The sequence below is a fragment of the Eubalaena glacialis genome, chromosome 15 (genome assembly GCF_028564815.1).
Source record: "Eubalaena glacialis isolate mEubGla1 chromosome 15, mEubGla1.1.hap2.+ XY, whole genome shotgun sequence".
Classification (NCBI taxonomy): domain Eukaryota; kingdom Metazoa; phylum Chordata; class Mammalia; order Artiodactyla; family Balaenidae; genus Eubalaena; species Eubalaena glacialis.
Window position 1 is genome coordinate 94,060,681 of NC_083730.1, and position 13,438 is coordinate 94,074,118.

The 13,438-nt window shown below is 38.8% G+C and overlaps 1 protein-coding gene across 4 annotated transcripts in view; it reads left to right on the forward strand.

The window, feature by feature from the left end:
* Nucleotides 1-12,373, forward strand: part of LOC133074957 (zinc finger protein 268-like) — a 67,402-nt gene extending 55,029 nt beyond the window's left edge. For all 4 annotated transcript variants that reach the window (XM_061168954.1, XM_061168952.1, XM_061168953.1 and 1 more), the window contains 3 exons: nt 2,859-2,985; nt 3,280-3,366; nt 9,590-12,373. In XM_061168954.1, the coding sequence (XP_061024937.1) occupies nt 2,859-2,985; nt 3,280-3,366; nt 9,590-12,063 (2,688 nt within the window). In that variant the 3' untranslated portion in view covers nt 12,064-12,373. The remainder of the gene's footprint in view (nt 1-2,858; nt 2,986-3,279; nt 3,367-9,589) is intronic.
* The last annotated feature ends 1,065 nt before the right edge of the window (nt 12,374-13,438 follow it).

The following is a 13,438-nucleotide window of genomic DNA, read 5'->3' on the forward strand; positions in this document are numbered from 1 at the left end:
AGGTTTATCAAATTTGGTTGATCTTTTCAAAGAACTAAGCTCTGGTTTCATTGATTTTTTTTTTTTTCCTATTGTTTTTCTAGTTTCTATTTTATTTGTATTCTAATCTTATTTCCTTCTTTTTGCTACCTTTGTGTTTAATTTGTTCTTTTTCTGTTTCCTTAAGTTGTAAAGTTAGATTATTGATTTGAGATGTTTCTTGTTTTAAATATGTGTTTTTAACTGTAAAATTTCCCCTTAACACTGCTTTTGCTGCATCCCAACAACTTTATGCTGTGTTTTGTTTTCATTCATGTCTAAGTATTTACTAATTTCCCTTTTGATTTGTTTGATCCATTGGTTGTTTAAGACCATGTTGTTTAATTCCCACAAATTTGTGAATTTTCCTTTTTTTCAGCTGCTTTTAGTGATTTTTAACTTCATCCTGTGTGGTCAGAGAAGATACTTTGTATGATATTTATCTTTTAAATCTATTGAGATTTAATTTGTGGCCTAACATATGGTCTGTCCTGGAAAATGTCTCATGTGTACTTGAGAAGAATGTGTATTTTGTTCTTGGGTAGAATATTCTGTATATGTATGTTAGAGGTAGTTTATTTAAATTCTGTTTCCTTACTTATTTTCTTTCTGATTGTTCTATCCATTATCGGGAGTGGGATATTGAAGTTTCCAACTATTATTATAAAACTATTTCTCCCTTCAATTATGTCAGTTTTTGTTTCATATATTTTGATGATCTGTTATTAGGTGTAACTGTTTATAATTGTCTGTCTTCTAGCTGTACTGAAACTTTAATAATATGTAATTTCCTTCTTTGTCTCTTATAACCTTTTTGATTTGTCTGATGTTAGTATAGCCACCCCTGCTCTACTTCGGTTACTACTTGCATGGAATATCTTTATCCATCTTTTCACTTTCGATCTGTTTGTGTCTTTGGATCTAAAGTGAGTTTCTTATAGACAGCATATTTGAGTCATGTTTCTTAATCCATTTTGCCAAACTCTGTCTTTTCACTGGAGAGTTTTATTGATATACACTTACAGTAATTACTCATAAGGAGGGATTTATTTCTGTCATTTTGCTATTTTCTATATATCTTATTGCTTTTTGGTCCTTCAGTTCCTGCAGTCACTGTCTTTTGTGATTAGTTGAATTTTTGTAGTGAAATGTCTAAATTCCTTTCTTATTTGCTTTTTGTGTAAGTTTTATAACTATTTTCTTTGTGGTTGCCGTGGGATTACATTTAACTTCCTAAAATTATAGCATTCTGATTTGAATTATACCAGCTTAACTTCAATAACATACAAACACTATGCTCCTTTACAGCTCTGTCCCACCCCTTTTGATTGCTGATGTCACAGAATTACATCTTTATACATTGTGTGCCCCAAAATGTAAACTAATAATTATTTCAAATGCATTTGTCTCTTATAATTATGTAGAGAATTAAATGTAGAGGCACAAATATACTACCATTATAATTGCCCAGATATTTACCTTTATTCAGATCTTTATTTCTTCAAACAGCTTCAAGATATTGTCTAGTGTTCTTTTATTTCACATGCATGACTCCCTTGAGCATCTCTTGCCAAGCAGGTCTAGTGGTAGCAAACTACCTTTTGTTCTTCTGGGAATGTCTTCATTTCTACCTCACTTTTTAATTTATTTATTTATTTATTTTTGGCTGCGTTGGGTGTTCGTTGATACATGTGGGCTTTCTCTAGTTGTGGCGAGCGGGGGCTACTCTTCATTGCAGTGCCCATGGTTCTCATTGTGGTGGCTTCTCTTGTTGCAGAGCATGGGTTCTAGAGCACAGGCTCAGTAGTTGTGGCCCATGGGCTTAGTTGCTCCACAGCATGTGGGATCTTCCCGGGCCAGGGCTCAATCCTGTGCCCCCTGCATTGGCAGGCGGATTCTTAACCACGGCGCCACCAGGGAAGCCCTCTACCTCACTTTTGAAGCACAGTTTTGTCATATATAGGATTCTTGGCTGGTAGTTTTTTTTTCTTTTAGCTCTTTGAATATATGGGTTTATTGCCCTTTGGTTTCCAAAGGTTCTGGTGAGAAATCTACTTATAATCTTACTGAGGAGCCCTTGTAGGAAACAAGTCATTGCTTTCTTGATGCTTTCAAGGTTCTCTCTTTGTCTATTGAAAATTTGAGCATGTGTGTTTCTTTGAGTTCATCGTTTTTGGAGTTTGTTCAGATTCTTGGATGTTTATATTCATGTCTTCATCAAATTTGGAATTTCATTTTCAAATTTGGTGTCCATTTTTGAAAATCTTAGCCATTCTAGATGTGTAATGGTGTCTCACTGTTTTAATTTGCAATTCCCTAATGATATATGATGTTGAGCATCTTTTCATATGCTGATTTACCATCTGTGTATCTTCATGTTCAGAACTGTCGCCCCACAACGTGGCTGCTCCTTACAGCTGTTGCCTTTTTTATTTCACGAAATTTTAACGTCTTCTCTTCAGTGGTAGCTCCTGGTGCATTCAAGCAGCATTGCTTGCTTTCCCCTTTGTGCCCATGTTCTCTGCATGTTCTTTTGTCATAGCATCTTTGACTGCCTGTTACATTTTTATGGGTTTAATCTTTGCTGTTCTCTGCAATGCTGAACACTTCTGTCTTTCATCCATTTTATATTACTTGCACCTAGTTGAATACCTGGCACATGGTGTTCTTATATGTTGCATGAGAGGTTGACTGATTTAATGCATATTGATGGGATATTTTCAGTAAACGTTTGCTTTTCTCCCAAAGTAGAATGTAAATAATGGACACCCTTAGCAGCCTTTTGTTTACTACAAACTCAGTAAAATGATTTGCAATTCAATGGGGATATGCTGTTTCAGGGACCATTGTCATTCATGGATGTGTTTGTGGACTTTACCTGGGAGGAGTGGCAGCTGCTGGACCCAGCTCAGAAGCACCTGTACAGGAGTGTGATGTTGGAGAACTATAGCAACCTGGTGTCCCTGGGTAAGTACCACTTCCCTGAAAGGAGTGTGTGTCATCTCCAGGCTTCCCCTTGTTAGTTGCTGAAAGCTGGGGCACTTTTGTAAAATGCTTGGTGATTTCGGGCTTATATTTAGAGGCCAGATTTTCTTATTCCCCCTTTGGCATCAGAATCTGCTGGTTGAATGGTGTTTACTTTGCCAAAGTGCAAAAGGGCAGCTTCATCACGCTGCCTCTAAACCGAGTCTTCCCCATTCTGCTGAATCCCTGGGTCCTAGGCAGTTTTGGGCCAGGTTGTCTGTGATTTTCTATTCACAGGGTATCAACACACCAAACCGAATATCATTTTCCAGTTGGAACAAGAAGAGCTGTGGATGATGCAAATTCCAAGTGAGGGCCATCTGGGTGAGTGGTCAGGACATTTAGAGCTTTTCCTCCTTACTCAGAATTGGTGTGAGTTCTGACATGATGTTCCCTTCGTGTTTGTACTTTTGGGTCATTTGTAACCATTGTCTCTTAGTTAATCTCCTCTGTGGCATTCTCAGCTTTCTTCTTACTTTCCCGTGGTGTTAGACTCATTTCATTATGCATTTAAGCAAGCTTTTCCTCTTTACCTCTTTTCGTGTGACTTTCACACCCCTTCTACTTTTTTTCTATTTTTAAAAAATTACTTCCATTCATATTCAACAACCACAGTTCCGATTTCCTTCTCCTTGAAACCTATGTGTTAGGAGATTCTACCCTTTCTGCTTCTCCTTCCTAATGGCTTTGTCATCACTGTTCTTTCTGAGTGTATTCCTGCATCATTTGATAATATCAGTTCTCTTGCCTGAAGCCTTTCCCCCACTCCTTACTCAAGTGAACCCCATGGAACCCACTCTCACACTGCACGACACAGTGCTTATTCTCCTCATGCTTTACTGCCCTCGCATGCTCTTTCCTCTGAGTGCAAAGGGGTCTTTCCTATATTCCCCACTTTCCTCGTATGTTATAAGTTATAAAAGACTTCCACTCTGAAGATTTAAGCTTTTTCTTTCTGTATTAGTGACTGACAGCCCCATCCCTCTTTAATCTGGCCTTTGGTACTGGGTTTGATTGGTCCACAGGGCATCTTCCCTGCATGGGCCACTCCCTTGTCTCATTTTTCAGAAACTGGAATTGGAATGTCTCTTCTGCTGCCCCGTAGCTGTATGATAACTTCTTCTCACCTTCCTGTTTGTTAGTTCTGCTATGCTCCTGGTTCTTCTTCCTGGCACTGGGGCGTGAGCCTAAATCTCCTTTTTATGCAGTTCTCTTCACTAGTCTTGCTATAATCTGTTAGTATTTGGGTCCTTCAAAAATAACTCTTTTAAGGCCTCCATCTTCTCAATTCCCACCTCCTTCTCATTGGGAATGAGCTAATTCCCAATATTATCTTTTTTTTTTTTTTTTTTTTTGGGTACACCACACGGCTTATGGAATCTTAGTTCCCTGACCAGGGATTGAACCCAGGCCCTTGGCAGTGAAAGCATGGAGTCCTAACCACTGGACCACCAGGGAATTCCATTATTTCATTTCTTGCTTGTTCTACTTATTAGCCAAATTTATACCTTTTACTCTTTTTATACTGTTAGTTCATCCTGATGTTACTGTCAGATATATTTCCCTAAGCAACTATGTATTCTGTCATAAGTGTGGCAGGATAAATCAACAGTTAATCTTTGTATTATTAGGATTGTTTCAGCTGCAATTTTTGATTAATCCTAAATCAGACTATTTAGGCAGAAGTGATTTATTACCACACATCACAAAATGTCCTGATGTGGGACTGATTGACTTACTAAATCCCCAAACGTCTATCTCTGCCTTGCCATTCTAACTATGTCAGTATTTCTCAGATTTCCTCCCCTCATGATCATCAGATGGCTCTTACAGTTTCAGCCAACACCTGCAGATATACCAGTGGGCAGTGGAATAAGAAAGACTGTTTTCTTCCCACATGGCCCTTTTAATCAGGCATTAAAATCTATTTCAGGAAGCCCCAGCAGACTTACCATGTTGAGCAGGCTAGATTCTTATCACATATCCCTGTGTAAAGAAGACTCTGGTGAGGGAAACGGGGCCATCACTGTTGGCTCAGCTATATCATGCTTCACTCTTGGCAGGGGTATGGAGGTGGGTCCCCATTTTCCTACCTGCAGCACATGGCCTTACAAGTGGAGGTAGAAAATAAAATCAGGTTTCTGCCAGCCACGAAAAGGGCAGCAGAACGGCTTGGTGGGCAGCACTGTCCACCTCCATCTACCTCTTTGGTTAGCCATCATCCAGTCACACCCTTCTTTCCATCCATTCGTCTTCAAAAATATTCTATCACCCCTCTTGTTATTCTTCTAGTATATTAATGCAAGTCTAGGATCCTTGCTTCTAATCAGACGTGGTGGTTCTTCATGGTCTGGTGATCTATAATTAAAGGTAAGTTATCCACGTACAACCAGCCAGACAGGTAGAGTGGTAGAGAGAAGTATAGGGTGGGTACCACAGGAACGTCGCTCTGGGAGTGCAGCAGCAGTGGCACCACAGAGAAGCATTGGAAGCCGGGCTGGGCAGGCTGTGCTGGGGCTTCCTGCCGTGGCATGGTGAGCCTGGGTTCTGCTGTCTTAGCATGATTTCCTCTTCCATTGTTTTCTGTGGCTAAACTCAAGATGGGCCACAGCCAGTAATCATGTTTAATACAGTCTTGAATCATGTTTAAATAATCTTTTATCTTGTGAATTCTTGTCTTCTACTCACTGGCTCTGGTATTCTGTCCTTATTTCTTGAATTCTTTGTGCTCTCCCTTGAGATACCAGCAATGATCTAATTTCCCGCAATTATTGTTGTAAAGAAAATGCTCAACAGCAAATACATTAGATTTCCTGGGAAATCAAATGAAGGAAGCCAGAGATGTGGGAACCAAGGGAAAATAAGCAGGAGTGTGGTGGCAGCAACAGAAGAATTGGAAGGGTGAAGTACAGAAATTGACAGATTCAGTATCCATGAACTTTCAGAGTCTACAGGGACAACACTGACAGCCAAACATGAGCAAATATGATTTGAGGGCAAAGGTTAATTACTCACTGGCCTGTTGTCTTCTTGATGGAAACACTTCTGACTTTAAGACCATGTATTGGGTTGGCCAAAAGGTTCATTCTTTTTTTCCGTAAGATGGCTCTAGTAGCGCTTAGTTGTCTTTAACTTCATTCGAAACAGTTTTGTTAGATTCTATTGTGACAGTTGTCGTATCAGTGTGCACTAAAAAAAAAATTATCAAAATTGGTGAATATTTGTGTAGCCATTTTAATATTGAAGATGGAAGAAAGCAACATTTTTGGCCTATTATATTGTATTATTTCAAGAAAAGTAAAAACACAACTGAAATGCAGAAAAGGATTTGGGCAGTATATGGAGAAGGGGCTGTGACTGATCTAACATGTCAAAAGTGGTTTGTGAAGTTTCATGCTGAAGATTTCTCTCTGGACGATGCTCCACGGTCAGGTAGACCAGTTGAAGTTGATAGCAATCAAATTGAGACATTAATTGAGAAAATTAACGTTATATCACAAGGGAGATAGCTGACATATGCAAAATCCAAATCCAAATCAAGCGTTGAAAATCATTTGCACCAGCTTGGTTATGTTAATTGCTTTGATGTTTGGGTTCCATATAAGTTAAGCGAAGAAAACCTTCTTGACCATATTTTCAAATGCGATTCTCTACTTAAACATAATGAAAACGTTCCGTTTTTAAGACGAATTGTGATGGGCAAATGAAAAGTGGATACTGTACAATAATGTGGAATGGAAGAGATCGTGCGGCAAGCGAAATGAACCACCACGAACCACACCAAAGGCTGGTCTTCATCCAAAGAAGGTGATGTTGTGTATATGGTGGGATTGGAAGGGAGTCCTCTATTATGAGCTTCTTCTGGAAAACCAAATGATTACTTCCAACAAGTACTGCTCCCAATTAGACCAACTCTAAGCAGCACTCGAGAATAAACATCCAGAATTACTCAATGGAAAACACATAATCTTCCATCAGGATAATGCAAGACCACATGTTTTTTTGATGACCAGGCAAAAACCATTACAGCTTGGCTGGGAAGTTCTGATTCATCTGCCATATTCACCAGACATTGCACCTTTGGATTTCCATTTATTTTGGTCTTTACGAAATTCTCTTAATGGAAAAAATTTTAATTCCCTGGAAGATGGTAAAAGGCACCTGGAACAGTTCTTTGCTCAAAAAGATAAAAAGTTTTGGGAAGATGGAATTATGAAGTTGCCTGAAAAATGGCTGAAGGTAGTGGAACAAAATGGTGAGTATGTTGTTCAGTAAAGTTCTTGGTGAAAATGAAAAATGTATCTTTTATGTTTACTTAAAAACCGAAGGAACTTTTTGGCCAACCCAGTAATAGCCAGTAATACTCCCTCCAGAGCCACTGTAATAGTTAAACATGCTCATGTTCATTTCTCACTGCATGGGGGTGGGTACTGTCCCAGTTGGGAATTGATGTTTGGGAAAATATAATTTGGAGGTTGTGTACAAAATGAATAAGAGGGTTCAGATTTAGGATGTAGGGAAACCTGAAATGAGGTATTAAGATCCTGTGATGTTGCTATCTTCAAACCTGACCTGCTTCTGTGTTCTCTTAGTACCCTTTTCTGTCCATTGCCTTGGTCAGCATATTACTTTGGGACATCTAGGTCAACTCTACCCATTCTCTCTTCTGTTCAACCTCCAAATATTTGTCATTATGACTGAGGACTTATTCCTGTGTCTAGTTCCCTATCTACTTTGTATTTTTGGAATTTGGTTGGGGGGTGGGAGTTGGGTTGGGTTTATGTTTAAACAGCATTCTGGCCACCCTGCCCCGTCTGTTTTTCATTCCCCTCAGAGAAAAACAATTTCATCTCTTTAGCTCTTTCTTATGGTGTTTACCTCCATGTTTTCTAAATAACCAGCTTATTCTCTTGCACCTTGATTTTCTCCTAATTGCTTAGTGTGAAGGGTAAAGATTTAATTCTCTTTCATCCTCTTCCCCTCATACTCCCCATGATATACACACTGTCTCTTCCCATACCTCCATCATCCTAATCAAGCTGTTTCATACTTAGATCAGTCTTCAGTTTTTATATCTTTACGACCATGTAATTTCTGTTCATAGGTAAATCATGCAAGTGTACAATGGTTAGTTTTCTTTCATAAATCATTTTTTCTCTTGAGTTGTTTTACTTCCCTGCCCAGTTTTTGGTGTTATCATTAATGTATTTATAATTAATTTAACCCCAGACTCGTCTTCACATGTCTAAATATTCTTTTGGTACATTCAGCTAAATTAGTGATTCTGTCAATTTCATCTTCCTGGTGACATCACTCCCATGTCGTTTGACTTGCTCCAGTGTAAGCTGATTTTTCTCAAGACCTGGTTGTACAGTTTTTAACCTGGAATCTCCTTTCAGATTTTCTTTTCTATTTTTTTGTGTCATCTTTTTTCTTGGTTTGTTTTCATAGTAGCTTCCTGTGAAAGGAACACCTTTCATAGTAGCTTCCTGTGAAAGGGTGCATTTGATATAAAATTTGAGACCTGTGCCTCTGAAAATGTTTATACTTTACTCCTGAATGCTCTGTTTTTTCTCTCCTAGCGATGCTAATGAGAAGTCAGATCCATTCTAAATTTTGACCCATTATATGAAACTGTTTTGGTTTCTCTGGAAGCTTTATTAGCTGCTGCTTGTCAGTGTTCTGAAACATCTCGATGATGTTTCTTGTGAGTTTATTTTCATCTATTTGGGTATTCAGTGGAACTGTATTCCCAAGAGGACTGTAAACCAATCTGCAGTGGTTCTGCTCTTTCTCCTGAGCTCAGCACACTGTTTGGCGCATCATAGATATTTAACGATTATTCGTCGAATGAAGCTAATGCTCAGAGATCCTTTCCCACCTCTTTATATATATATTTTTAAATAAATTAATTTATTTATTTTTGGCTGCATTGCATCTTCGTTGCTGCACGCGGGCTTTCTCTAGTTGTGGCGAGCGGGGGCTACTGTTCCTTATGGTGCACGGGCTTCTCATTGCAGTAGCTTCTCTTTTTGCGGAGCATGGGCTCTAGGTGCACGGGCTGCAGTAGTTGTGGCACATGGGCTTCAGTAGTTGTGGCTCGCAGGCTCTAGAGCGCAGGCTCAGTAGTTGTGGCACATGGGCTTAGTTGCTTTGCAGCATGTGGGATCTTCTTGGACTAGGGCTCGAACCCATGTCCCCTGCATTGGCAGGCGGATTCTTATCCACTGTGCTACCAGGGAAGACCCCACCTCTTCATATTTTGCTCATTTTTCTTTGTGCTTTCTAAAGAAGGCATTTTGCAAAATGTTGAAACTCAAGACTACCTTTATTTATTGTCAGTTCCCTTTGCCTATTTTCATGTTTTGATTTGCTTTGTTTTCCCCAGTGCCCAGGAGTTTGGGTACATTTACACTTGAGATTTTATTTATATTCAGAACTGATATCTGAAACTAAGAAAAACCTCATGATATGGCATTTTTAAGGCAAATTTTATGCTGTACTAGGATCATGTTACTATTTATAACATGAGTATTTTCATTTCTAGACGAAGTCTGGGAAATTGATGGTCGTATGGAATGGCATAAGGAAAATCAAGGCAAGCTAAGAAGTATGTCAAAAGGCTATCAGTGTACTGCATTTGGAAAACTATGTCTTCTTAGTACAGATTATGTTTCTTCAAAACAAAAACTTCATAAATGTGTCACAAATGGAAAGAGTTTGAAATATAATACAGATTTCGGTAATAATTATGCTGGAAAGAATCCTAATGGGTTTCATGCACATAGGGAATCGTCCTTCCATTCTAAACATGAGCAAGCTGTTATTGGGATAAAATACTGTGAAAGTAATGAATCTGGAAAAACTGCCAACAGAAAGTCACAGCTCATATGCCAACAAATACGTATGGGAGGAAAACCCTTTGAATGCAGTTACTGTGGGAGGGCCTTCAGCAGCAAGTCATACCTTGTGGTGCATCAGCGAACTCATGCAAAAGAAAAACCCTACAAATGTAATGGATGTGGGAAAGACTTCAGCAGCAAGTCCTACCTCATTGTTCATCAGAGAACTCACACAGGAGAGAAACTGCATGAATGCAGTGTTTGTCAGAAAACTTTCAGTTTCAATTCACAACTTGTTATACATAAGAGAATTCACACACGGGAGAATCCCTATGAATGCTGTGAATGTGGGAAAGTCTTCAGTAGGAAAGACCAGCTTGTTTCACACCAGAGAACTCATTCAGGACAGAAACCCTATGGGTGTCATGACTGTGGGAAAGCTTTTGGTTTGAAATCACAACTCATTATACATCAAAGAATTCATACAGGAGAGAAACCCTATGAATGCAGTGATTGTCGGAAAGCCTTTAATACAAAGTCTAACCTCATGGTACATCAGAGAACCCACACGGGGGAGAAACCCTATGGTTGTAGTGAATGTGGGAAAGCCTTTACTTTCAAGTCACAGCTCATTGTACATCAGGGAGCACACACTGGGGTAAAACCCTATGGGTGTAATCAGTGTGGAAAAGCGTTCAGTTTGAAGTCACAACTCATTGTACATCAGAGAAGTCACACAGGAGTGAAACCCTATGGATGCATTGAATGTGGGAAAGCTTTTAGGAGCAAGTCCTACCTCATCATACATATGAGGACTCACACAGGAGAGAAACCACATGAATGCAGTGAATGCGGGAAATCCTTCAGTTTCAATTCACAACTTATTGTACATCAGAGAATTCACACAGGGGAGAATCCCTATGAATGCAGTGAATGTGGGAAAGCCTTCAGTCGGAAATACCAGCTCATTTCACACCAGAGAACTCATGCAGGGGAGAAGCCCTATGAATGCAGTGACTGTGGGAAAACTTTTGGTTTGAAGTCACAGCTCGTGATACACCAGAGAACTCATACAGGAGAGAAACCCTTTGAATGCAGTGAATGTCAGAAAGCCTTTAATACAAAGTCGAATCTTATTGTACATCAGAGAACCCACACAGGAGAGAAACCCTATGGTTGTAGTGAATGTGGGAAATCCTTTACTTTCAAGTCACAGCTTATTGTACATCAGGGAGCACACACTGGGGTGAAACCCTATGGGTGTAATCAGTGTGGAAAAGCCTTCAGTTTGAAGTCACAGCTCATTGTGCATCAGAGAAGTCACACAGGATTGAAACCCTATGGATGCATTGAATGTGGGAAAGCTTTTAGGAGCAAGTCCTACCTCATTATACATATGAGGACTCACACAGGAGAGAAACCACATGAATGCAGTGAATGCGGGAAATCCTTCAGTTTCAATTCACAACTTATTGTACATCAGAGAATTCACACAGGGGAGAATCCCTATGAATGCAGTGAATGTGGGAAAGCCTTTAATAGAAAAGATCAGCTCATCTCACATCAGCGAACTCATGCTGGGGAAAAACCTTATGGGTGCAGTGAGTGTGGGAAAGCCTTTAGTAGCAAGTCATACCTCATTATACACATGAGAACTCATTCTGGAGAGAAACCATATGAATGCCACAAATGCGGGAAAGCCTTCATTTGGAAGTCGCTACTCATTGTACACGAGCGCACTCATGCAGGGGAAAACCCTTATAAATGCAGTCAATGTGAGAAGTCCTTCAGTGGAAAATTACGGCTCATTGTACATCAGAGAATGCACACAAGAGAGAAGCCCTATGAATGCAATGAGTGTGAAAAAGCCTTCATTAGGAAGTCTCAGCTCATTGTACATCAGAGGACTCATTCAGGGGAGAAACCCTATGGATGCAGTGAATGTGGAAAAACCTTCTCTCAGAAATCAATTCTCAGTGCACATCAGAGGACTCATACAGGAGAGAAACCCTGTAAGTGCAATGAATGTGGGAAGGCCTTTTGTTGGAAGTCACAGCTCATTATGCATCAGAGAACTCACGCAGATGAGAAACATATTGGTGAAGTAAATGTAAGAAACTTTCTCTCAAAAGTCAATTCACAGGAATTCCCAGAATTGTACAAGAGAGAAACTCTGTAAATGGAATCATCTCATTGTACACCATGTATATGTGGCATGTGGAGGGGCATCCACAGAACACTGTTTTTTTATACACACAAAAAATATCAGTACATGTGCACAAGGGACTCTATGAATTCAGTGAACCCTATGAAAGTTCTTAGCAGAAAGTCTTGTAAGTTTGTGCAGGTGAGGAACATTATGAATGAAATGAATGTCAGAAAGTCATTTTTTAATATGCTAACATCCACAAAGAGGAAATTCCATAATGCAAATGAATATAGAATACAGGCCTTTTAAATTCATAATTTATTAAGAATTAGGATTTTAATGAGAGAAAACATAAATGAATGAATTGCAGGTATCATAAGCTCATACCTTGGAGAAACCATGCTATAAGTTAGGGAAATTCTTCATCTAGGAATGACAAACTTCTAGTAGAAAAAAGAAAAAAGAAAAAATATATTTGAATGAATGAAGATCTATGAATATTTCAGATAGGGTAAAGCCTCAGCAGGAAGGTTTATTTACTATTATTTTGATTCATTTGGAAAAAAATAATTTCCTTTACAAATTAAGGGAAATTATGTTCCAAATGGTCCAAACTTTTAGGAAACGATTGGAGAAAGTATTCAACTATCAATGATAGGCATGTTCATAGTAGAACATAAAGATTTTTTAACCTGTGTAAATAAACATAATAATCAGGATAACAATAAGGATTACATCATAAGACCTGCAGGGATGTTTAGGTGTTATCTTCCTTTCTGTACTATAAAATGTCTTTTGTAGTTTTGCATATTCTTGTGAATGCCACAGTTGACAGATAAATTAGCTAGATAACAATACCATTTTCCAGGGGTTTCTACTCTGCATAGCAACATTCTTATTTAAAAATACAACTTCTTACTAGAATAATATGGCATTAAAAATGCATTTCAGTACTTTAAACCTTTTCTATTATTTTGTACCTTTTGTAAATGGTACTGAAAGCTACCTCTTTAGTTATATAATCAATATAGTGCACGTTTCATGTGATTGTGTATCTGCAATCTGTTCTGCCCTCTCTGGTTAGAACACCTTGATTTCCTTTAAGAGAATTCACAGTGTATGCAGTCATGATGGGATCATCATTCAAGGTGCCCTGCCAGGAGTTGGCTGAGATAGTCCAGAATATAAATTTTTAATGGACTCCTTAGTACAGAAAATCAAACTTAGCTTTTGTTCTCAGGTAGCATCTTACTGTTAGTATTAATTAGTTCCTTCTACATAGATTACCCAGAATAGCCTTAGGTGTTGTCCCTTTTTAATCCTAGTTCACTTCTCTGTTAATTTGAACTATCTTGTATCCTCTCAGTACATTTAAGTGATACCTTTATGTGATGCTGCTGAAGTG